Genomic DNA, 24,267 nt, shown 5'->3' on the forward strand with positions numbered 1-24,267 from the left:
ATGAATATAATAAAAATTAATCTACTTCCTTAATGAAAGATTTTGAATTGTTTGCTATTATAGAAATTCAAATAATTGTGAATTACAACTTCTGGGCTCTCTCTCCTCTCTGGATGGCAGCCCTTCCATCCTCTTTGATTTTTCCTTTTCAATGCATTATTAGCAGTTTCTTTATAGTTGAGGAACTGTTCCTCAGTTACTTTTCAGTTGTTCAACAGTTTCTTCAAACAAGTCCCTAACTAATCCTATCTTGATCTGCTTGCCTAATTTTAAAAACTAACAATGGCTGAGTCAGCCTTAATTTTAAATGAAACAAAATGAAACAGAAACTCAAAGTGTTTTCCTCTCTGTCCAACAAAATAAAATAAAATAAAAACATTTCCTAGTTGTCGCCTCTTCACTCGGATGCTCCTACATCAGGCTCCCAGGGTAAATTAAACTCATGGCTCCTATTCATGAGCTCTTAAATAGAGTACCTAGCGCTTTGAATCTGGCCAGTATCTAACCAAGAACTATTTTCAATAGGATGACCCTTCCACTTGACTAGGTACTGCAAATATTCTTTCCTTCGAGTCTGTCTAGCCACCTGGGTATCTAGGATCTGTTCGATCTCTAGAGGCTTCGCTAGGGGCATTTGTTTAATCCACGAATCATTCTCATTCTGGGTGTCCCGTGTTCGTCTTTCCAAACTGTCTTCCTCATCTGCCGCAATGTAGGGGTACAGATCTGCCACATTGAAAATGGGTGAAATTCCAATACCTGGGGGTAACTGCAATTCATAAACATTTGCAGAAAACTTCCAAAGTATCCTGCAAGGCCCAATTTTTTTGCATTTCAACTTGTTGTATTCACCTTTAGGAAACCTCTCCTTGCATAGGTGTGCTAATACCATGTCTCCTACATTGAATTGTACCTCCTGCCTTTTCAAATCTGCCTTCTGCTTGTATCTTTGGCTGCTGTCTTGTAGTTTTAATTTCACCTGTTCATGAAGATCATTGATTGCCTTTGCAAAATCTTCACTGTCAGCACTCCTGCGCTCCAGCTGTCCCAAATCTCGTAACTCATGTACTCCACGTGGTTGCATTTCGTATAGGATCTAGAAAGGACTACTGCCCGTGCTTCGGTTGGACGAATCATTATAAGAAAATTCCGCTTGTGCAAGCACATGATCCCACTATCGAGAATTTTCTCCAACCAAACTCCTCAATAAATTTCCCAGACCTCAGTTTTACCATCGGTTTGCGGATGATAAGCTGAGTTGAAGTTTAGTTTGGTGTCTAATTTTTTCCATAGGGTTCGCCAAAAATGTCTAGTAAACTTAACGTCTCAGTCTGAAACAATAGACTTCAACAAGCCATGTAATCTGACTATCTCGGTAAAGAACAAATGTGCTACATGTGTGGTGTCACTAGTTTTCCTACATGGAATGAAATGTGCCATTTTGGTGAAATGATCCACCACCACCATGATGAAATCGAATTCCCGTTGTGTCCTCGGTAGACCTAAGACAAAGTCTAAACTCACTGAGCCCCATGGTTTGCTCGGAATAGGTAAGATCATATACAACCTTGTGTTCTGGCTGTGTCCCTATGCAAGCTGACACACTTTGCATCTAGTCACAAACCTCTATACATATTTTCACATCTTTGGCCAATAGTAAAAGTGGCTCAACTGATCCAAGGTCTTGTCTATGCCAAAATTCCTGGCTAAACCTCCATTATGCTTTTCCTAGATTAAGTTCTCTCTCATAGAACATTCTAAAATACACAACTTCCCTCCTTTGAACAACAACCCTTCCTACATATTATAGTCTAGCCATGAACTGCTATCTCTCAACAATGGATTTTGGCAAGCTTCATAAGCTTCCTTAAAATCTGCATCTGCCTCATACAAGTCCTTAAGATGTTCAAATCCTAATACTTGTATTGTACTTTCCTGTGGGATCAAATTCCTCCTACTTAATGCATCTGCCACTTTGTTGGCTTGACCGCTGATGTGTTTTAACAAAAATGTAAAACTCTGCAAGTACGCCACCCACTTCGCATGTTTATGGTTCAGCTTATGCTGCTGCATAATATACTGCAACACAGAGTTGTCTAAAAATAAGACAAATTCATTGGCCAACAGATAATGTCTCCAATGCTTTAGTGCTTGAACCATTGCATAAAATTCCTTGTCATAACACGTGTACTTCTACCTACTTTCATTTATTTTCTCATTGAAATAGGCTACTGGCTTGTCCTCTCGTTGAGTACTGCACCAATGGCTGTCCCACTGGCATCACAACAAACTTGAAAATTTTTGTTAAAGTCTGGTAATCTCAAAATCAGTTTTTCAGTAATTTTCTTTTTGAGCGGTTGGAAACTCTTCTTTGCCATTTCTGTCCAATGGAAAGGCTGATTTTCCTTCTTAATGGTGTCCACCATGGGTGCACAAATCCCACTAATTTTTTTAATAAATTTCAGATAAAAACTCGCCAATCCATGAAAACTCTGTACCTCAAACAAACTTTTGGGAGACGGCCAGCTAACTATGGTTGCAACCCTTTCCGGATCCATTTTTAGTTCATTCTCAGAAATCACAAATCCCAAATAAATTATCTCTTTCTTGAAAAAAGAACATTTCTTCAAATTTATCAGTAATTTATTCTGTTGCAATTTTTCCAATACATACCTCACGTGTCGAAAATGCTCTTCCTTTGTCTTGCTAAATATAAATATGTCATCCAGATATACAATCACAAATTTACCAATGAATTCCTTCAGCATCTCGTTCATCAATCGCATGAATGTTCTAGGGGCATTGCTCAATCCAAATGGCATAACCAGCCATTTGTACAATCCTTCATTAGTCTTGAAAGTTGTCTTCCACTCTTCACCTTCTCGAATTCTGATTTGGTGGTAGCTGCTTTTCAGGTCTATCTTTGAAAAGTACGCCGCTCCACAAAAACAATCCATCATATCATCCATCTGAGGTAAAGTGAACTTTTACCTGATAGTAATCTTGTTAATGGCCCGGGAATCCGTGCACATTCGCCAGTCACCTCCTTTCTTGGGTGCTAAAACAGTTGGAATTGCACAAGGGCTTAAACTCTCCCGAATCAGTCCTTTATTCAACAACTCCTATGCTGCTTCTGTATTTCTTCATTACCCTTCAGACTCATCAGGTAGGCAGCCTTGTTTGGAAAAATGGCTCCTGGAATAAAATCAATATGGTGACTAATGTTCTGCTTCGGTGGTAATTTTTCCGGTAGATCGTCTACCACAATATCACTAAACTCTTGCAGCATGTCTTGTATTTCCTTAGGTAAGTCAATGAGTTTAGTATGGATCAATATTGGTTTTGGCCTTCGCACAAATGCATACTTCACCTCATCATCCTCCATCTATCGCAGAAACTCTTTTCCGCCTAACAGTAGTGCTTTTGTCCCACTGGTGTTTGCAGAATCCTCTTCCTTCATGGGCACTAGGGTATGCTTTATCCCATCTTTAACAAACTTGTAACAATTTGTTGCCCCATCATGGATGAACTTCCTATCATACTGCCATGGTCTACCCAACAGAATATGGCACACATCCATAGGCATGATATTGCAAGTCACCTTGTCCTTGTACTTCCCAATATGAAACTCTACTTCACACTGCTCATTTACCAGCATTTGGTGACCTTTCTGCAACCAAGACACCCTATATGGAGTTGGGTGCTTCAACTTCTTCAAACCCAATTTTCCCACCATTTCAGTAGCTAGCAGATTACCAGTACTTCCACTGTCTATAATTAATTTGTAGCATTTCCCATGCAACTTGCATATAGTCCGGAACAATGCTTTCCTCTATGTCTGATCAGCTACTTCCTTAGCTGGTTTTAATAATACCTTGTTCAACACCAAGGCTTCCCCAGTTTCTGGCATATTTTCCACCTCCTGTGGTGGTGCCTCTACTTCATCGGGCTGAGCGACATATGCTCCCCTCTGCCCAGTTTGTTCATTTTCAGGACATTCAAAGGACCTGTGTCCCCACTTGTGACACTTGTAACACTGATAGGCATTTCCTCTGCCTCTGCTATTACCTCTTCCTTGCTGGTATGACCTTCCTCCTCTAGTGTTACCTTCCCTTTCACTCTGTCCCAAAGTCTTCGAACTGTTGCCTTTTCATTGCTATTGGCAGTCCTACCTCTGCCAAAGGTCTGTCCCCGACCTCTACCAGAACCACATCCTCTTCTGGCATTTTGTTTCCTAGCAATATTTTCCTCCGCCTTTAAAGCACTCTGATAAGCTTCCTCTATGGTCTTAGGGGAAATGACACTAATTTCGTCTAGGATCTCCATCCGTAGACCATTTACAAACCTCGTTGTTTTCTGAGGGGTATCTTCAGCATAACCAAATCTTAGGTTAACTTTATAAAATTATTCAGTATATTCCTTCACGGTCATCATTCTCTGCGTCAGGTTCTGTACTTGTCTATAAAGGGCAATTTGATAATCTTTAGGTAGAAACTTGCTCTTCCTTCTAGCAACCATCCTGTCCCATTTTTTAATCAATGGTTTTTTTAATCTTCTCCTTTCGGCCTTTACACTGTCCCACCATAAAGCTGCATGTCCCTTCAATTTGGTGACAACAAACCTGATCCTTTTGTCTTCGCTGATTTCTTCATACTCAAAATATTTATCTAGTTCACTTATCCAGTCTAACAATGCCTTTGTGGACAAACTACCATCATAATTAGAGAGCTCCAGCCTTTTCTTGCTACTAGCTAACAAAATTGACCTTAATAGCTTAATTTATAGTCCTTTATCATCTCACCCATCTGTCGTGGCTATGTTTTCCTCCTCATTGTCATCCCCACCTTCCGGATCTCTACGCCTTCCTACTTCCACTGCTGCCAAATGTGAAGTTAAATTCCTAATTTCTTCTTGTAGCCCTTCATCTACTACTCTTATGATGGCTATTCCTTGATGCCTTCTTCCTACCTTCATCCTTACTGAGAGAAAGGAACAACTTGGTTCTGATACCAAAAATTGGTGGCGATCCTGAGGAGGGACATGTGGCTGTGACCATTTAATTCTTTTAGTTCTGAGTTATGTTTGGTGGTAGGGTTTTTGGTATGCGACTTTAATGGGTTTTATTGTATGTCGTGCTCTGTTCTGTGTTGGCCTCAGGCTTGCAACCTTGGATTATCACTTTCATCGAGGGTGTTTGGAACTCATTTCTCCTTTCCTTTGGTTTGGCTTTATGGGTGCTTTATGCCTTCGCCTGGTTCTTGCAATGGTTGGTAAGTATCATGCCTTGTTTGTCCTATATGGTGGTTTGTTGTGCTTTGCTGGTTCTCTATGGTTTGTTGGTGCTATGCCTCTGCTTGTTCTCTATGGTCTGTCGATGCTGTGCCTCTACTCATTTTCTGTAGTGATTCACTGCTCTGGCTTTTGGAGGGTTTTATGTCTTCTTCCTCCCACAAGTCTATTTGTCTTTGTTATTTGCTTCAAGCTCGTCTTTGCTCTGTTTGTGGTGATTTTTATGTTGATGTTGGGTTGTTATGCTCTTAACCTGCAAAGTAATACCCAAACACAGAATATGCGAAGAAAAGATACCCAGAACACAGAATAGCAATGATTTTATTATTCAAAGAGCGATGTTCACATGCCTCTTCGAGGGGGCAACCTCCAATAGAGCAGAGCTCGATTACAAAATAAGACACGATACTCCTCGCAGGGAGTCTCTATCCTTTATATATGACTCATACATGCAATACCACGGGCCAATACCGTGGGTTTTATTAATACCATCTATCTAATACTACTGCCCATTTGCAACTAACTGTGGTCCCGTCATTAATTGCGGGTTAACCACTCACAAATATTAATATGGGCTTTATTGACTCTTGACTATGACATGATCCCATGACATAAATAAGGGGGTTAGGGTGGGACCCTAACATGCCCTCCCCCTTAAGACTAGCCTTGTCCTCAAGGCTGAAGCTGCGGAAACTGCTGAAGAATCGTGGCTGGTTCCCAAGTTGCATCTTCCGGAGAGGTGTCTTTCCATTTGACGAGGACTTCCTTAATCATGCGGCCGTGCAGGTGCTTGTCCCTTGTGTCTAGAACCTGTTCGGGTTGAAGCCAGATTGACCCTTCTTCGTCCAATTCAGGTAGACTGGTTTGAACTCGGCAATTGTTCCCAATCACTTTCTTGAGGCACGAAACATGGAAAACTAGGTGGATTTTTGTTGTAGGTGGCAAAGCCAACTTGTAAGCCACTTCTCCAATGCGCTGAAGTACTTGGTATGGTCCGTAGAATTTTGGAGAGAGCTTTTGACAACCCTTGTCTTTGACTGATGTTTGCTTATATGGTTGCAGCCTCAAAAAGACCTGATCCCCTTCTTGAAATTAGCACTCTGAGCGATGTTGATCGACATGTTGCTTCATGCAGTTCTGAGCTTGATGAAGATTCTCGTGAAGATGGGCGAGCATGGTTGCGCGGTGTTGTAGGAGTTGATCCACGGCTTGTACTTTGGAGCACCCCGTGAGATAAGAAGTAGGGGAAGGCAGAAGTTGACCATAGACTGCTTCATAGGGAGTCATTTTGGTGGTGGCATGATAGTTGGTGTTATACCACCATTCAGCCAGAGGTAACCACTGTACCCAAAGGTGTTGCTTTTCTGAAGTGAAACACCTAAGGTAGGTTTCTAGACATTTGTTGACGGCTTCGGTTTGACCATCTGTTTGCAGATGATATGAAGTACTGAGTTTGAGTTGAGTGCCTTGTATTCTGAAGAGTTCCTGCCAAAAATTACTGGTGAAGATCAGGTCGCGGTCGGACACAATAGAAGTGGGCATGCCATGCAATTTGAAGATCTTATCCATGAAATATTGAGCAACCAAAGTTGGTGTAAACGGTTGGGGTAGGGCGCAGAAATGAGCATACTTCGACAGTCGTTCCACAACCACCATGATGACTGACTTGTTCCCAGACTTTGGAAGACCTGTAATGAAATCCATGGAAACCTCCATCCAAATTGATGCAGGAATGGGCAATGGTTGTAATGTGCCTGGTGTGTTGACGGTTTCCCCTTTGTGGCGTTGACAGACATCACATTCTGCTACGAAAGTAAGGATGTCCTTTTTCATGCCGGTCCAAAAAAATGATCTTCTGGTGCGAGCATACGTCTTCTGAAAGCCTGAATGTCCTGCAATGGGAGATGAGTGCAATTCTGCCAAAATGCGACTTTTGAGGGTGGATGTTGGTGATATTACGACTCTGTCCTTGTAGCGAAGAATATCATTCTGCCACGAGTAGCCCTTGCTGGAATTAGGATCTACCTGCAATTGAGAAATGAGTTGGGAGAGCCCGGGGTGTGAAAACCATTCCCTGCGAGCCTCTTCAATCCAGTCTGGAATGGGGAGGGAAATTGCGAGCAGAGTACTTTCCTCCTCAAATTGGTGCGACAATGCATCTGCTACACTCTTGTCTTTCCCTTTCTTGTAAATGATCTCATAATCATATCCCAGCATTTTGGCTAACCATTTATTTTGTTGTGGGGAGGATAGGCGTTGCTCCAAAAAATATTTAAGACTGTGATGATCTGTGCGGATTTCGAAACGTCGCCCCAATAAGTAAGGTCGTCAGGTCTCGACCGCATGTAAGATGGCCATCATTTCCTTCTCGTAGGTAGATTGGCCCAAATTCCTCCCACTGAGTTGTTGGCTGGTGAAGGCCAATGGTCACCCTTCCTGCATCAAGACTGCTCCAATACCTGTACCCGAAGCATCACATTCAATGACAAAGGATTTGGTGAAGTCAGGTAGTGCTAAGACGGGAGTGGAACACATGGCGTTTTTGAGAGCGGTAAATGCCTGTTGTGCTTCCTCGTTCCAGAAGAAGGAATTTTTCTTTAGGAGTTGAGTGAGGGGCTTTGCTATGTGGCCATAGTTGTGGACAAATTTACGATAATAGCCTGTGAGACCCAAAAATCCTCTCAAGCTCTTCAAGGTCTTAGGTTGAGGCCATTCTTGCATTGCCTGGATCTTTTTGGGGTCCACCTTGACACCTTCACGCCCCACAATGTGGCCCAAATACTCAACTTCTTCCATGCCAAACGAACACTTAGACATCTTGACAAATAATTTATGCTTACAGAGCAGTTGCAAGAGTAGATCTACATGCTGAAGATGTGCCGCCCAAGTGCCACTATAGATGAGGATGTCATCGAAGAAGACAAGGACAAATTTTCTGAGATATGGTTTGAGGAGGTGATTCATAAGGCTCTGAAAAGTAGAGGGGGCATTACAGAGACCAAATGGCATGACTAGGAACTCATAATGGCCATCATGAGTTCTGAAAGCCGTCTTGGGAATGTCAACTTCCTTCATGTGAATTTGGTGGTAGCCTGAGCGAAGATCCAACTTAGTGAAGAATTGAGCCCCATTGAGTTCGTCCAACAAATCGTCAACCACCGGGATGGGAAATTTATCTTTGACTGTCAACTTATTGAGGGCCCTGAAGTCGGGACACATCCGCCACTCCCCATCTTTCTTGAGGACCATGACCACTGGGGATGAATAAGGACTAATGCTGGGACGAATGACACCTGCTTCCAACAATTCCTTGATGATTTTTTCTATTTCATTCTTTTGGGTGAACGGATATCTGTATGGCCGCACATTTGGGGGTTGGGCCCCTGGAACCAATGTGATGCTATGATCATGTTCCCCTCGCGAGGGTGGAAGCTCATGAGGCTTGTCAAAGACCGTCCGATGTTTATTTAAAATCTGTTGCATCTCAGGATGAATTGGCAGAGACATGGTTTCGACTACCTGGATGGCATTAAATTGAGCTACCACTCCATGATGGCCCTTTTTTAACAATTTTTCCATCCTATGCGAGCTGATGATAGAGGGGGCTCCCGCCTGTAGTCCACGGAGGGTATGTGTGGAGTTGTTCTGCTTAAAACTCATATATAACTCCTGGAAATCCATTGTGATTGGCCCAAGAGTGCGGAGCCATTCCGCGCCTAGGACAATGTCACAAACCCCCATGTGTATTGCAAACATGTGGGTTTTCAACTGATAATCCCCCATTTGAAGTTTGACATTTTCACAGCGGCCTTCACATTTCATTGTGCCCCCATCTGCAATTTGGACTTGGAAGTTAGAAACTGCCTGGACAAAACAATGCACTGCTTCAACGATCTTTTGATGGATGAAATTATGGGTACTTCCACTATCAATCAAGACTACTACTGGGCGATGTTTAAGAAAACCCCTGATTTTGAGAGTTTGAGGGGAAGAAATTCCTGCCAATGCATTTAGCAAAATAATTGGTTCGTCAGATACAATCTCCTTTTGGTTATCTTCTTCGATCGCCTCCGGTTCCTCAAGTGGTGGATCTTCCTCGGTGGAGCTGTAGTCAGTGGCATCTATTTGAAAAAACTTGGGCTCCTTGCATTTATGACCCGGGGAATATTTTTCATCACAGTAGTAACATAGTCCTTGCTTCCTTCTTTTGGCCATTTCCGCAGGTGACACATTTTGAATCTTAAGTGTCTGAGTCGTGTTGGGAGCCTGTGGGGGACGACCTTTAGCGGGGAAGTTGGGGTTGCTGGATTGGGCTGTTAATGCACGTTCCACCTTACGAGCTACCTGGCAAGCCTCTGTCCACGTGGGAGGGTGGTGGAGTAGAACCTGAGCTTTGATGGCTTCTTTAAGACCGCTGATAAAGCATTCCATGTAGAACTCATCTGTGAGACCCTTAGTGCGGAAGGCTAAGGCTTCAAAAGCGGTAATATATTCATCCACTGTACCCGTCTGTCAGAGCTTAGTGAGACGCCCCAAAAAAGAGTCTTCCTGTTCAAAGCGATTTCGAAGAGCTTTGGCAAATTGGGCCCAATTCTGAAAATGTCCATTGCAACGCTGATGCCATTCCCCCCATTGCCATCGTTCATTGTCCAAGTACATGGTGCCCACCATAAGCTTAGTCCCCTCATCTGTGATATGATTCAATTTGAAATACTGCTCCATTTGTGCTAGCCATGTGGACGTGTGAGAACCGTCAAATTTATGCATATCCAACTTGGGAGGTCGCTGACTGGGTGGTGGATGGGTGTGCCAGACGTGGGGAGAGTGGCTAGACTCACCCTCATGGTATTCATGGCCATTATACACCTCCTCGTGGGCTGGCTCCTTGCCCTTCGAGAGTGCATTCTGTATCTGGAGACTTATTCCTTTAATCTCATGTTGTATTTCGTTCACCGCAGTTTGGATGGAGTTCACATGGTCTTCAATTTTGTCCATCCTTTCATTGGCCATCGCTTGAGCGCGAGTTTCTACCATACACCAACCTGATGAAAAATTGGGACCGCTTAAAATTTTTTTACTAAGAAATTGAATGGTACCACCTTGCTCAGCTCATCGTCCTGATTCTGATGGGCTAGATCACCAATAAGCGCCCCAGAAGATCTCAGACCTTTTTTTTTTTTGGAAAACTCCTAACGGAGTTTTACTCCTTCCTGATCAATACTGCAGTCGCCAAATCCTCAAAATGTCAATGCCACCAAAAGTCCTGCGAAAAGTATATCCAGGTACAGGAACCCTTCACAACTACTCCGATCTGATGGATCTGAGAGATCTGAATGGTGGAACAACTGCTGCTACTGATCTGATGGAGCTGCTGGACTGATGTCTGCTGCTGCTGCACTTCTTTGCACCCACGGATCTGGAATAGATGATGTGTGATCCGCCGATAGAAAGGGAACTATGGTCTTGAGGAGTGTCAGGTGCTCCAGATCGCAATATACATAAGGGTCTGACAGTAGTACTCGGCCCAATGTTTCAGGGCTCTAACTAAGGAGGATCGACCGTACCCTTAGCCGTACAACCTGACTACCCTATCGTACGGGCGAGTAATCTCTTCGAGTGCTGTTCTCGGTGTACTGTAGCCACAAGACGACCGAAGGTTTATCTATGGCGAGGTTTCAAGGGAGCCTAGGGGGCTTCCTATATACCCAGAGGGTACGTGGAAGACAGTCCGTGCGCGGTTCTGTCTAATGCGCTACTACTCAAAGGGGTACCCACAGGGGTTACAAGGGAGTCCAACAGACGTGACCACCTCTTGTATTTCCTGCGTGCATGCCTCCCCAAATCCCCAGGTTTATGCGCTTAACGACAGATCCCGTGGTTTAAAGACGCCGGAACACGTCTCTAGCCAAATTTTTTTTTGCTAAAAACTGGAGATCCCACCGAGCCCTGGAAAGTGCTCTGATACCACTTGTTATGCTCTTAACCGGCAAAGTAATACCCAAACACAGAATATGCAAAGAAAAGATACCCAGAACACAGAATATGCGAAGAAAAGATACCTAGAACACAGAATAGAAATGATTTTATTATTCAAAGAGCAATGTTCACATGCCTCTTCGAGGGGGCAACCTCCAATAGAGCAGAGCTTGATTACAAAATAAGACACGATACTCCTCGCAGGGAGTCTCTATCCTTTATATATGACTCATACATGCAATACCACGGGCCAATACCGTGGGTTTTATTAATACCATCTATCTAATACTACTGCCCATTTGCAACTAACTGTGGTCCCGTCATTAATTGCGGGTTAACCACTTACAAATATTAATATGGGCTTTATTGACTCTTGACTATGACGTGATCCCATGACATAAATAAGGGGGTTAGGGTGGGACCCTAACATGGGTTTGGTGATAGTTTGGCTCTGCAAATTCAGGTTCCTGTCTAGCTACTGCATGGGATGGCTCGATGAACTCGCTTTCAGGTAAGCTTCTCCTTCCAATTTCAATTTCGCCCCTTGTTTTTGAGGCACTAACGCTCTGGCTCCTTGGTGAGTAGGCAGAACACATCCAATGCTCTTCTGTTGGTGGAAACCCTCTGTTGCAGGTCTCGGCTCTCATCCTCTGTCATGAATCAATCCTCCTCCAAGTAAAAACCCTCGTTCCTCTTCCAGTTGGCTATTCACTGTTGTTTTGGTTTCGTGGCTCAAACTAACCACTGCCCTGCTCTGTGATGGTGTGCAGGCCCTTCCAAGGGAGTGCTGCTCCACAGCTTCATCCTAGGGACTGTTCGCAGACTGTTGGGTCCCTATAATACTAGTGATTACCCCATTACTATTGTAGTTATACCCCTTATTTATATTGATGTACCCATGTAGTGCCCATATTGTTACTATTGTGCCACATAGAAGCCCACTATTGTTATTGTTGTGCCTTACAATATTATTGTTATGTAGGCTTGGATTGTATTGGGACCACTTAGACTCCTATATATAGAAAGGAGGTATTTTCATTTGTATCATCCAAGAATTGTTCATTTATGTAATGTAAAGGAGGTTGCCCCCTCGAAGAGGCTGAATTCTAAGGCGTGGATCTCTCTTTTCTATCTTTTTGTGAGCTGGTTTCATAACATTTGGTATCAGAGCTTTGGATTCTAGGGTTTCGCTGCTCCAAACAGGTCATCGTGGAATTTTCGCTATAACTTTGTTTCTGTGACGTTTCAGAAGTCGCAAAAAAAACCCATTTGAGAAGAATTGGCGCTGAACCTTGGGTCCGAATTTCAGAACTTTTCGCGTGATATTTTCGGAGATATGATCTGAGGAAGTTGGTCTTTTTGCAGACTCCTGAATTACATTCAAAACAGGTGACCTGGGGAAAATCGTCATAACTCTCTCTCTGAGGATCGGATTGAAATTTCGTAAAAAGGTACAGAAAGAGGACGGACTGTAGTTTCTTGTGGGTGAGTTTCAGATTCAAAGGTTGAAACAGTGACTCGTGGCATGTCGTACAAGTTCGCTCTACTGAACCAGTCTAAAAGCAAGTCACTGTGGGAGATTTCACATAACTCTTCCTTGGAGAATCCAATTTGGCTCAGACTTGTGGCATTGGAAAGAGGACGCAGAAGGCTACTACAGATAGCAATTTCAGAACTAGATGATCCGAAATTACAGAGATACATCAGATTCAATATCAGGCTTCTATAAAGTGAAAAAAAGGTGTGTAGTTTTTTTTTTAAATTTTTGTGTAAGCTTGGTTTAACAGAATTCAAAGGGCATAGTAAAGCATTATTATCGGTAACTGATGCCCCGAGGAAAGAAAATGCAAACACCTAGTAAGGAACCTGAAAGCTCTAGCATGACTCATGAAGAAGAGGAAGAAATGCTACATGATATATCAAAATTACAAGAACAAGTGCAACAAATGTCACGCTCACAAAAGCTAACAGAAGCTAAGATAAGTGGCGTGGAATCTAAGGTAAATGGCGTGGAATCTAAGATAAAGGGAATGGAAGCTAAGATGGATGGCATGGAAGCTAAGATTGACGCTAAAATTGATGGCATGGAAGCTAAGATTGACGCTAAAATTGATGGCATAGATGATAAGATGGATGAATTGAAGAAGTTGCTACAAGAAAGGGTCACTAATGGTGAAAAGGTAGTAAAGGAAACTCATGATGAGAACAAAAGAAATGTTAATCATGATTCCATAGACTCTAATGTTGGATCGAAGACTCACCATGTTCCAAAAATCGATATGAGGAAGTTTGATGGCAAGGATCCCGCCACATGGATATTACAGATGGAGCAATTCTTCGATCTCAATAATGTGCAAAACACACAAAAGGTACGTATGGCAACTTTATATTTGGAACCAAATCAGTTTGTATGGTATCAATGGCTTTGTTCTCGTAAACAATTTATCACTTGGGCAATTTTTACGGAAGAATTGATAGCACATTATGAGGATACAAAAAGCAACACTTTTTTTAGCCAATTGATAAGTCTCAAACAAAAGGGTTCAATAATGGAGCACATTGAGGAGTTCCAAAAATTGAACATAAGGGTAAAAGATATTCCAGAGGAGCATAGGATTGATGTGTTCATAGGGTCTTTAAAGGATAATATCCAACATGATGTGCGCCTTTGGGAACCTGATTCATTAGAGAAGGCATTCAGGTTAGCAAGAAAAATGGAAAGCAAAATTATGGCAACTAGGAAGCATACCATTCACAACTATAAAGATGGAAGTGTTGTTGCCCATAGTCTTCCACAACCTACAAGGTTGACACCACAACAATTGGAAGAAAAAAGAGCAAAAGGGCTTTGTTACAATTGTGATAGCAAATACACAAAAGGTCATAAGTGTGCTGAGAAGAAATTATTCTACATAGATTGTGAAGAGGAAGAAGAAAAGGAGCAAGAAAGGTCAAAAGAAGAGGATATATTCCAGGAACAAAGCCTAGATGAAGAACAAATAAATCCGACCATATCTTGTAATGCATTGGCAGGAATTACCACTCCTCAAACCATCAAGATAGAAGGACAAATCAAGAAGAAAAAGGTAATAGTGTTGATTGATTCAGGAAGCACCCACAATTTTATTCATTGTAGGGTAGCAAAAGAATTGAATTGCTTCCTATATCCAGCACCAGAGTGTCAAGTGATGATTGCAAATGGAGGAACAATAAATTGCTCTGGAAAGTGCCATAATATCAAGCTATCCATGGGAGAATATGTATTGACTAGCCCAATGCTTTCCATTCCAATGGGAGGTGCTGATGTTGTACTAGGAGTCCAATGGCTACAATCCTTGGGTACAATAGCTTTTAATTTTCAAGAACTTTTCATGAAATTTTCTGTGGAAGGAAAGGAAGTTGAATTAAGGGGTATTGCAGGGAAACCAGGAAAGATAATCAGCTCTAATGGTATGACAAAGCTTCTAAAAAAGGAGCAAAGAGGTGTAATTGCACAATTATGTTCGCTAGATGTTTCCACATTGGAATCATCTATTTCTCCAGATCTCCAAAAAGTCCTGGACAATCATTCCAAGGTATTTGAGACTCCCAAAGGTCTCCCACCTATGCGTGATCATGATCATGCTATTCATCTGATTCCAGGAAGTGTTCCTCCAAACATCAGGCCGTACAGATATCCCTATGTCCAAAAAAGTGAAATTGAACGTATGGTTGCAGAAATGCTAGAGGCTGGTATAATTCAACCGAGTCAAAGTTCTTTCTCTGCTCCAGTAGTATTGGTGCACAAGAAGGATGGATCATGGCGCATGTGTCCGGATTATAGGGAGCTCAACAAGCTCACTATTAAAGATAAGTTCCCCATTCCTGTCATTGATGAATTACTGGATGAATTGCATGGATCAATTTACTTCACCAAGTTGGATCTTCGTTCAGGATATCATCAAATCAGAATGAAGATTGAAGACATTCCGAAAACAGCATTTAGAACTCATGAGGGTCATTATGAATTTTTGGTCATGCCTTTTGGCCTTACCAATGCACCTTCAACATTTCAAGGTTTGATGAATTCAATTTTCAAACCATTCCTTAGAAAATTTGTGTTAGTATTTTTTGATGATATACTAATCTACAGCAAGTCTTGGAAGGATCATGTTGAACATGTTGACAGGGTGCTACAACTATTGGAGGAGAAACAATTATATGCAAAAAGATCCAAATGTTTCTTTGGAGTCCAGGAGGTGGAATATTTGGGTCATATTGTATCTCATGAAGGAGTTAAGGTAGACCCTAGCAAAATTAAAGCCATTAAGGAATGGAAAATCCCCACATCCATAAAGCATCTGCGAGGATTTCTTGGGTTGACAGGGTATTATCGCAAGTTTGTTAAGAATTATGGGAGAATAGCAGCACCTCTAACAACATTATTGAAGAAAGATGCATTTTCATGGACTCCGGAAGCAACAAAGGCCTTTGAACATCTTAAAGAGGCAATGTGCCAAGCACCGGTCTTAGCTACACCGGACTTCACAAAAACCTTTATTGTGGAATGTGATGCTTCAGGAAATGGAATTGGTGCTGTTCTAATGCAAGATGAAAGACCCATTGCTTTTGAAAGTCGTCCAATCAAGGGAAAGTTTTTAAGCAAAGCTATTTATGAGAAGGAAATGTTGGCAATACTCCATGCACTTAAGAAATGGCGACCCTACCTAATGGGAAGACACTTCAAGGTAAAAACGGATCATGATAGCCTTAAATACTTTTTAGAACAAAGATTATCCTCTGAAGAGCAACAAAAGTGGGTCACAAAGATGTTGGGTTATGACTTTGAAATCATCTACAAAAAAGGGAAGCAAAATGTGGTGGCAGATGCACTCTCAAGAAAGGATGAGGATGTGGAAGCATTGTTGTGCGCCATTTCTATTATCCAACCAGATTGGATAAATGAAGCAAGGGAGGAATGGAAGAATGACGAAGAAGTGTGGGCACTTATTCGAAAGCTACAACAAGATTCCAGTACGTCTGATACATTTAGCTGGAAAAATGATTCGTTATGGTACAAAGATCGCTTATACCTCTGTAAGAATTCCCAGCTAAAACAAAAGATTCTTATGGAATTGCACACTTCTCCCTTAGGAGGGCACTCAGGATTTTTAAAAACTTACCACAGGGTTAAGAAGGAATTTTTTTGGGATGGCCTTAAATCAGATATTCAAAAGTTTGTGGCAGAATGTTTGGTTTGCCAGCAAAATAAAGTTGAAACAATTAAGACACCGGGTCTATTACAACCTTTATCCATTCCAAGCCAACGTTGGGAGGAGGTTTCAATGGATTTTATCACAGGTTTACCCAAGTCTGAGGGAAAGAGTGTCATCATGGTGGTAGTTGACAGACTTACCAAGTATGCACACTTTTGTGCATTATCACATCCATTTAAAGCCAGTACAGTTTCTACTGCATTTATGGAAACAATTCAAAAGCTACATGGAAACCCAAAGATTATTGTAAGTGACAGAGATCCCATTTTCACTGGAAATTTTTGGACAGAATTATTTTCTTGTCTTGGTACTCAGTTAGCTCATAGCTCATCTTATCATCCTCAATCTGATGGGCAAACTGAGATAGTAAACAAATGTTTGGAAGGATATCTTCGTTGCTTTGTATCTGATAAACAGACACAATGGGTCAAATGGTTGCCTCTGGCTGAATGGTGGTATAACACTTCCTTCCATACAGCAACAAAAATGACCCCATTTATGGCACTTTATGGGTATCAACCACCATCCATCACATCATATTTAAGAGAAAATTCTAAGGTTCAGGCAGTGGAACATCACATCGAACATCAACAACAAGTCCTCCAACTCTTAAAGGATAACCTCGTGTTGGCACAGAATAGAATGAAACAACAGGCAGATCAACATCGCAGTGAAAGAAGTTTTGATGTAGGTGATTGGGTATTCCTACGGCTACAACCATATAAGCAAATGTCCCTCAAGCAAGCTAAGAAGGATAATAAATTATCACCAAAGTATTATGGTCCGTACAAGGTGTTGCAAAAGATTGGTACTATGGCATACAAATTGGAGCTTCCTGCAGCTTCTCGATTGCACCCAGTTTTCCATGTTTCATGTTTAAAGAAGGTTATAGGCGACAAGCTCCCAGTTCAAACAATATTGCCAGAACTTGACGAGGAAGGAAAAATTATATTGGAACCGGAAGCAGTCACAGAAACAAGAACTCGACAGCTACGAAATCGATCAATTTCAGAGTACCTTATCAAGTGGAAGAACTTATCCGCTGAAGATTCCACATGGGAGGATGAGAATTTTATGCAGAAGTATCCAGAACTACTCAAGCGTTGAGGACAACACTTTTTTGAAGGAGAGGGGCATGTTGGGTCCCTATAATACTAGTGATTACCCCATTACTATTGTAGTTATACCCCTTATTTATATTGTTGTACCCATGTAGTGCCCATATTGTTACTATTGTGCCACATAGAATCCCTCTATTGTTATTTTTGTGCCCTACAATATTATTGTTATGTAGGCTTGGATTATATTGTGACCCTTAGACTCCTATATATAGAAAGGAGGTTTTTCATTTGTATCATCCAAGAATTGTTCATTTATGTAATGTAAAGGAGGTTGCCCCCTCGAAGAGGCTGAATTCTAAGTCGTGGATCTCTCTTTTCTATCTTTTTGTGAGCTGGTTTCATAACAGTTTTATTAATACCATCTATCTAATACTACTGCCCATTTGCAACTAACTGTGGTCCCGTCATTAATTGCGGGTTAACCACTTACAAATATTAATATGGGCTTTATTGACTCTTGACTATGACGTGATCCCATGACATAAATAAGGGGGTTAGGGTGGGACCCTAACATGGGTTTGGTGATAGTTTGGCTCTGCAAATTCAGGTTCCTGTCTAGCTACTGCATGGGATGGCTCGATGAACTCGCTTTCAGGTAAGCTTCTCCTTCCAATTTCAATTTCGCCCCTTGTTTTTGAGGCACTAACGCTCTGGCTCCTTGGTGAGTAGGCAGAACACATCCAATGCTCTTCTGTTGGTGGAAACCCTCTGTTGCAGGTCTCGGCTCTCATCCTCTGTCATGAATCAATCCTCCTCCAAGTAAAAACCCTCGTTCCTCTTCCAGTTGGCTATTCACTGTTGTTTTGGTTTCGTGGCTCAAACTAACCACTGCCCTGCTCTGTGATGGTGTGCAGGCCCTTCCAAGGGAGTGCTGCTCCACAGCTTCATCCTAGGGACTGTTCGCAGGCTTAGGGAAACCCGGGTAGGGTCTTTCGGTGGCTGTAGTAGTTTCTTGCTTGCTTTGTTGTGTGTTTAGTCTGCAATTGCTCTGTCGTTTGCTCTTATTTGTAATTCGGCTATGCCCTTGGGGTTTTGGTTCCTTTTTTTCTATATGTGTTCTCCGAGGTGTTCATGCCCTCGCTATTTGATTTTGGCCTAGATTGTGGACTATAATGTGTTTGGTTTTCATGGGTTTGGAACCCTCCACGATTTCTAGATTATAGAATTTATATAGTGAATTTTGTTGAATGAAAAATATGAAAATGCAATGTACAGGAAATGCTTTTAAATGCGGAATATAATAGTACCTGGGTTTTGTTTTGTTGAGAAAAGAAATCTATATGCTGGTGTACCTCCGTTTGGTTCTCAGTTTTGAAATTCTTCCTATTACAAATGCTTGTCGATACTTATTTAGATCTTTTGAATAAATGGTTTCACTGTCTTTCCTTCATTTTGATGCATAGGGAATATAATAAAAATTAATCTACTTCCTTAATGATAGATTTTGAATTGTTAGCTATTATAGAAATTCAAATAATTGTGAATTACAACTTTTGGGCTCTCTCTCCTCTATAGATGGTAGCCCTTCCATCCTCTCTGATTTTCCCTTTTCAATGCATTATTAGTAGTTTCTTTACAGTTGAGGAACTGTTCCTCAATTACTTTTTAGTTATTCAACAGTTTCTTCAAACAAGTCCCTAACTAATCCTATCTTGATATGCTTGGCTGATTTTAAAAACCAACAATGGCTAAGTCAGCCTTAATTTTAAATGAAGCAAAATGAAATAGAAACTCAAAGTGTTTCCCTCTCTGTCCAGCAAAATAAAATAAAATAAAAACATTTCCCAGCTGTCGCCTCTTCACTCAGATGCTCCTGCATCACATGGGTATATAGGAACAAGTATAACAATAAGTTGTAGAAGTAAACATAAGAAGAGGCATGGAAATATTGGAGCTGAAAGCAAATGGCAGTTGATAGGTATACTGGGATATTGAGTACGCAATTATGCTGCTACATTTTATGTAGGCACCTCAAGGTGGCTTTATTTACTCTCTGAGAGGTATATTCACCCATTAAATAGGAAATTGCAACCAAGATGGGTTGAACTAATTTCTAAAATAAAGTCATCGGGAACCAATTTCCTATGGGAAGGGTTTTGACTTTAGGAGCAAGGATTTGGTCTAGGAAGGACTATTGTTCCTCAGGGGGAGGGTAAGGAAATAATAGACTAGGTTAGCATTGGTGAATGTATGCATAGTGGAGGAAACAGGGAAGATTAAAGCTATTTGGATTAAAAGGGGTGTTATCTCTAGGATTTTGGCTCCTGAGGTAGAAACAAAATAATTCAGGTTCTTTTGATTTGCATTGGCTAGCCAAGACATAAACTCAGGGAAGAGGTGAATCGGGGACGTAATTTGGAAATACATGCTAGAGTCAACCACCCTAAAATGATGTTCCTTCCTCACATGGTTGGAAAATACTTCATAGCAGAGGTCGGCATGCGAGATTGGGTAGGTAGGGTCTTCAATTTGACACTCAAAGTCCATTAAGGGCCCGACACTAGTGGAATTGACTTCACGGGTGCTAGGGGTTGTAGGCGCCAAATACTTCATTTTACTTAGTGAAACAAAAATAAAAAACACAGGAGGTCAGGGTGTCAGGTTATCTGGAGCCCGTAGGAGCGTCTGAAAGTGATTTTAGAGGTGGTCCTTTGCTTTTGGGAGTACGTGGAGAGGTAAATCTTGCACATATGACAAGATGGGAGATATTTTTATTGAACTCAAATAAAATGTATCGAGGAGGTCAATTAGGGTGATAAGGGTTTATATAATATAAGTGCGCAATTGTACAAGTGGTAAATTTGGGAATGGGTGTAGGATGGCACATGGTGGTTTAGGATTGGTCTTGAGTAATGGGCATGAGATTTGGAGGGGAATATAGACCAAAGTTTTACATTTAACTTATACATTTTACCTTTTGCCTATGTTCTTGACGAGTTAGTGAAAGGAGTCCACCTAGGAGGTGGTTCCCATCGCTTTAGGACAGACTATACTAAGGTCGAAATGAGTCCCTCGTCAAGCGCCATAATCAATCCTAACCCTTAGATTTGTGCTAACCTTTCAATGTTGGGGCTCACTTTGCCATTATCTCGCACACATGTTCGCCGTCAGAGTTGATACATATGAGCAGAGGGCGTGAATAAAGGGTGATCCTATTTGGAGAAGTGTGCCTTTTATCTGAGGGCTAATTAAAATATATCATCAAACCTTTGAGTTATCGTAGTTGAGATTAAATCTGAAACCTTTTCCACAATGCATTCATTTCCATGAGTAATATGCTTAAGGGGGATGGTTCCCTTCATTGATTTTACACATTTGACAACATTACAGTCCTTAGGAAAGCTATAACAAAATTGGGGATAAAAGGAAGTATAATATCATAGCTTTCCAACATGTCCCGCTAATAAAAAAATCCGCTTAAAATATGTATCGATCCTAAGTCCTAAAGCCTTAAAATAATAAAGCATTATGTTTTATGTATAGCAATAAAGTTCTGATCCCGCAAGACTTCCATGTAGCATATCGGGGTTTCCATATTGATTTTTTCATTTTGATAACAATGTCAAATCCTATGATCCTCTGATCTCCGATATCCCTTCTCACTACATTCTCCAATACGAAACTCCACCAAATCCTTTGATCCTCCGATATTTGTCTCACCTCCGACTCTGATCTTCGATATATTACCCGCCTCTCGTATCACAATTGTCATATCGGGGTTTTTTAATTGGCAGTTATCCTATCAAATCCCTGATATGAAAACGCCGATGCGAAACCTTCGATAATTCTTCCCGCCTATAATTCTATGTTTTTATACACTATAAGACTATCAAAGGTAAATGATATCGCAAGTTTTAATGGTGTGACAATGCATTTTCACCGATAAATTTCTCCGATATGCTAACATTTAATGTGACCCATGTGAATTAACATTTTAACATTAAATATCTAAATGTGGAGAATTAATGGTTTTTGATATAATAAACGCCTTCATTATTACTAACGATTTCTTAAGATTTTGTGCATAAAAGTCTTTGATTATTCTGTAATCGGTTATTTCTACGTTATTCGCTCTGAGTGTTAGTTTCTCCTCACTCTTGTGTTTCTCTTGAAATGCCAGTATTGACAAGCATAATTCAAGAGAAATGTCTCCGCCAACCAAACCCAAGAAGAAACTTGTTGTTCAACAACAATCAGTCTCTCGTCCCCCTGAGGTCACAAAGTTGTCTAGATTATTTATTTGTAGGTTTTAACCCTGCACAAAAATTACCTGCATACGATTTCTAAAATGCAAAAACTAAATAATGTGAGAGCATAACACATAAAACACATATACATAGAGATTTTCCCTTGGATCCCAAAACCTGGACTACCAGCTTGATTTTTCATTATGTTCCTTTCAATGTTACAATACATATTTATACATGCCAAAGCATCCAATACCATGGACCAAAAACCATCACGTCAAAAACCATGGACCGAAAACCATCGCATCCAAAACCATGTGCACAAAATCATGCACAAAACCATAGGTAGGTCCATCCAACCTAATATAGGGTCCAAAAACAAAATTTTCAAGGGCGCTGCCCCAGACCCCATAGAGTGGGGTTACCTGGACCCCTCAAACCCCCTGTGACCCCCCCACTATGAAATCAGCGTAACGAAGGGAGGGCTCCGGCTCCCTTCTAACCCCCTGGTTAACTATGTGGGCTAGTTGTGGAAAGAATATAACACAGCCCAACATTCTCCCACTTGTTTTTTTCTTTCCAGAGGAGCCGCGAAAGAGCTTAGTCATTTATCCAGCCCTGCAATGCCCACTATTTCTCTACACCAAGATAACTCCTCAGAGCTCACAGATTTTGTCAATGTATCTGCAGTATTCTTTAAAGTTTCCACCTTTACCAACAACACCTTTTTCTCTTCTATCATATCGCTCACAAAGTGATACTGAACATCAATGTGCTTTGTCTTTGAATGATCTGCAGGGTTCTTTGCCAAGAAAATTGCACTTTGGCTATCACAGTCTATCCTTATAGCTCCCTATACTAACCCCATACTTGAACACAATCTCTGCAACCAAACTGCTTCCCTGCTTGCATGAGTGGCTGCCATGTATTTTGCCTTTGTAGTTGATAATGGAACTACATATTGTTTCTTACTCATCCAACTGACTACACCTCCAAATAGGTTAAAAACATACCCACTTGTAGATATTTTTTGATCCAAATCTCTGGCCCAGTCTACATCAACAAAGCCACAAATATCCAACACTCTGTCCAATCCTGGTCTTCCTTGGTACCACAAACCATAATCACTAGTGCCATGCAAATACCTGAAAACCCACTTCACTGCTATCTAATGCTCCTTCCCTGGTTTTGAAATACACCTTCTCAATACTCCCACTACATGTGCAATGTCTGGTCTAGTACAGACCATCACATACATCAGGCTATCGAGTGCACTTGCATATGGAACACGAGACATGTCCTCTTCCTCTCCTTATGTCTTGGGACACTATTCAACAGATGAATTTACACCTACAAGAATAGGAACCTTCATTGATTTACTATATTGCATATTAAACCTCTGTAATATTATCTCGACATACTTCCTCTGGTTTAACTAGAGCTTCCTCTTTATCCGATCTCTTTTAATTTCCATGCCCAAAATATAGTTTGCAGCACCAAGATCTTTCATGTCGAATTTGGAGGACAAATGGGTCTTCAAATCTTGGATAATTTCTTTGTCATTTCCAACCAGCAACATATCATCCACATACAAGACCAGATAAATAACACAGTCACCAATTAATTTAAAATACACATAGTGATTTCCTTGTTGATTATGATACCACATCCTTGGTGACTGTTTTAACCCATACAAAGACTTCTTTAACTTGCATACCAATTATTTCTTACCCTTCACCGCAAAACCTTTAGGTTGCTTCATGTAGATCTCCTCTTCTAGATCCCTGTGAAGAAATGTTGTCTTCACATCCATCTATTCTACCTCAAAATCAAAAGCAGCAGGAATAGATAAAAGTAATCTAATAGAAGTTACCTTGGAAACAAGAGAAAAAATATCACCAAAATCAATTCCCAACACCTGGGAATAACCTTTTGCTACCAATCGAGCTTTGTATTTCTCCACATTTCCTTCTACATTTGTCTTCTTCTTGAACACCCATTTGCTACCAATGGGTTTCCTTCCAGTCAGCAACTCCACTAGATCCCAAGCCTCCTTTTTGTGCAAAGATACCATTTCAAAAACCATGGCCTCTTTCCAGAGTTTTCCATCCTCTGAGTCTACTGCTTCCTTCACAGTTCTGGGATCATCATCAGTAATAGATAAAGAAAAATTTGAACAGAAAGTAGATGGACTATACCTTTCTGGCTTCCTTCTTTCTCGAATTGATCTTCTCACATCCGAAGTTTGTGGCTCTTCATCTTCTGATTCCTCCTCTGTTGTAGAGTCTGATTCTTCCTCCTTTAGCTCAAACTCTATCTTCTCAGGTTCCTTTGGTTGGACTTCATGTTTAATAACATCTTTCACCTCTCTGAACACCACATCTCATTTGTACACAAACTTCCTTGTTACTGGGTTCCAAAGCTTATAACCCTTTAAAC

General features: G+C 41.1%; 1 protein-coding gene across 1 annotated transcript; it reads right to left on the reverse strand.

The window, feature by feature from the left end:
- Positions 1–463: 463 nt before the first annotated feature.
- Positions 464–1,084, reverse strand: LOC149160363 (uncharacterized). Its single transcript, XM_089434598.1, has one exon. It carries the CDS (start codon positions 1,082–1,084, stop codon positions 464–466), a length of 621 nt encoding a protein of 206 aa, XP_089290724.1.
- Between the last annotated feature and the right edge of the window lie 23,183 nt (positions 1,085–24,267).

This window comes from Pinus tabuliformis, chromosome 5_2 (genome assembly GCF_031772625.1).
Source record: "Pinus tabuliformis cultivar Carrire ecotype Pingquan chromosome 5_2, CPIR1, whole genome shotgun sequence".
Classification (NCBI taxonomy): Eukaryota; Viridiplantae; Streptophyta; class Pinopsida; order Pinales; family Pinaceae; genus Pinus; species Pinus tabuliformis.

Bases quoted from the DNA above. Each gene is read 5' to 3' on its own strand.
- LOC149160363 (XM_089434598.1), bottom strand. From the start codon at position 1,084: ATGCAACCACGTGGAGTACATGAGTTACGAGATTTGGGACAGCTGGAG.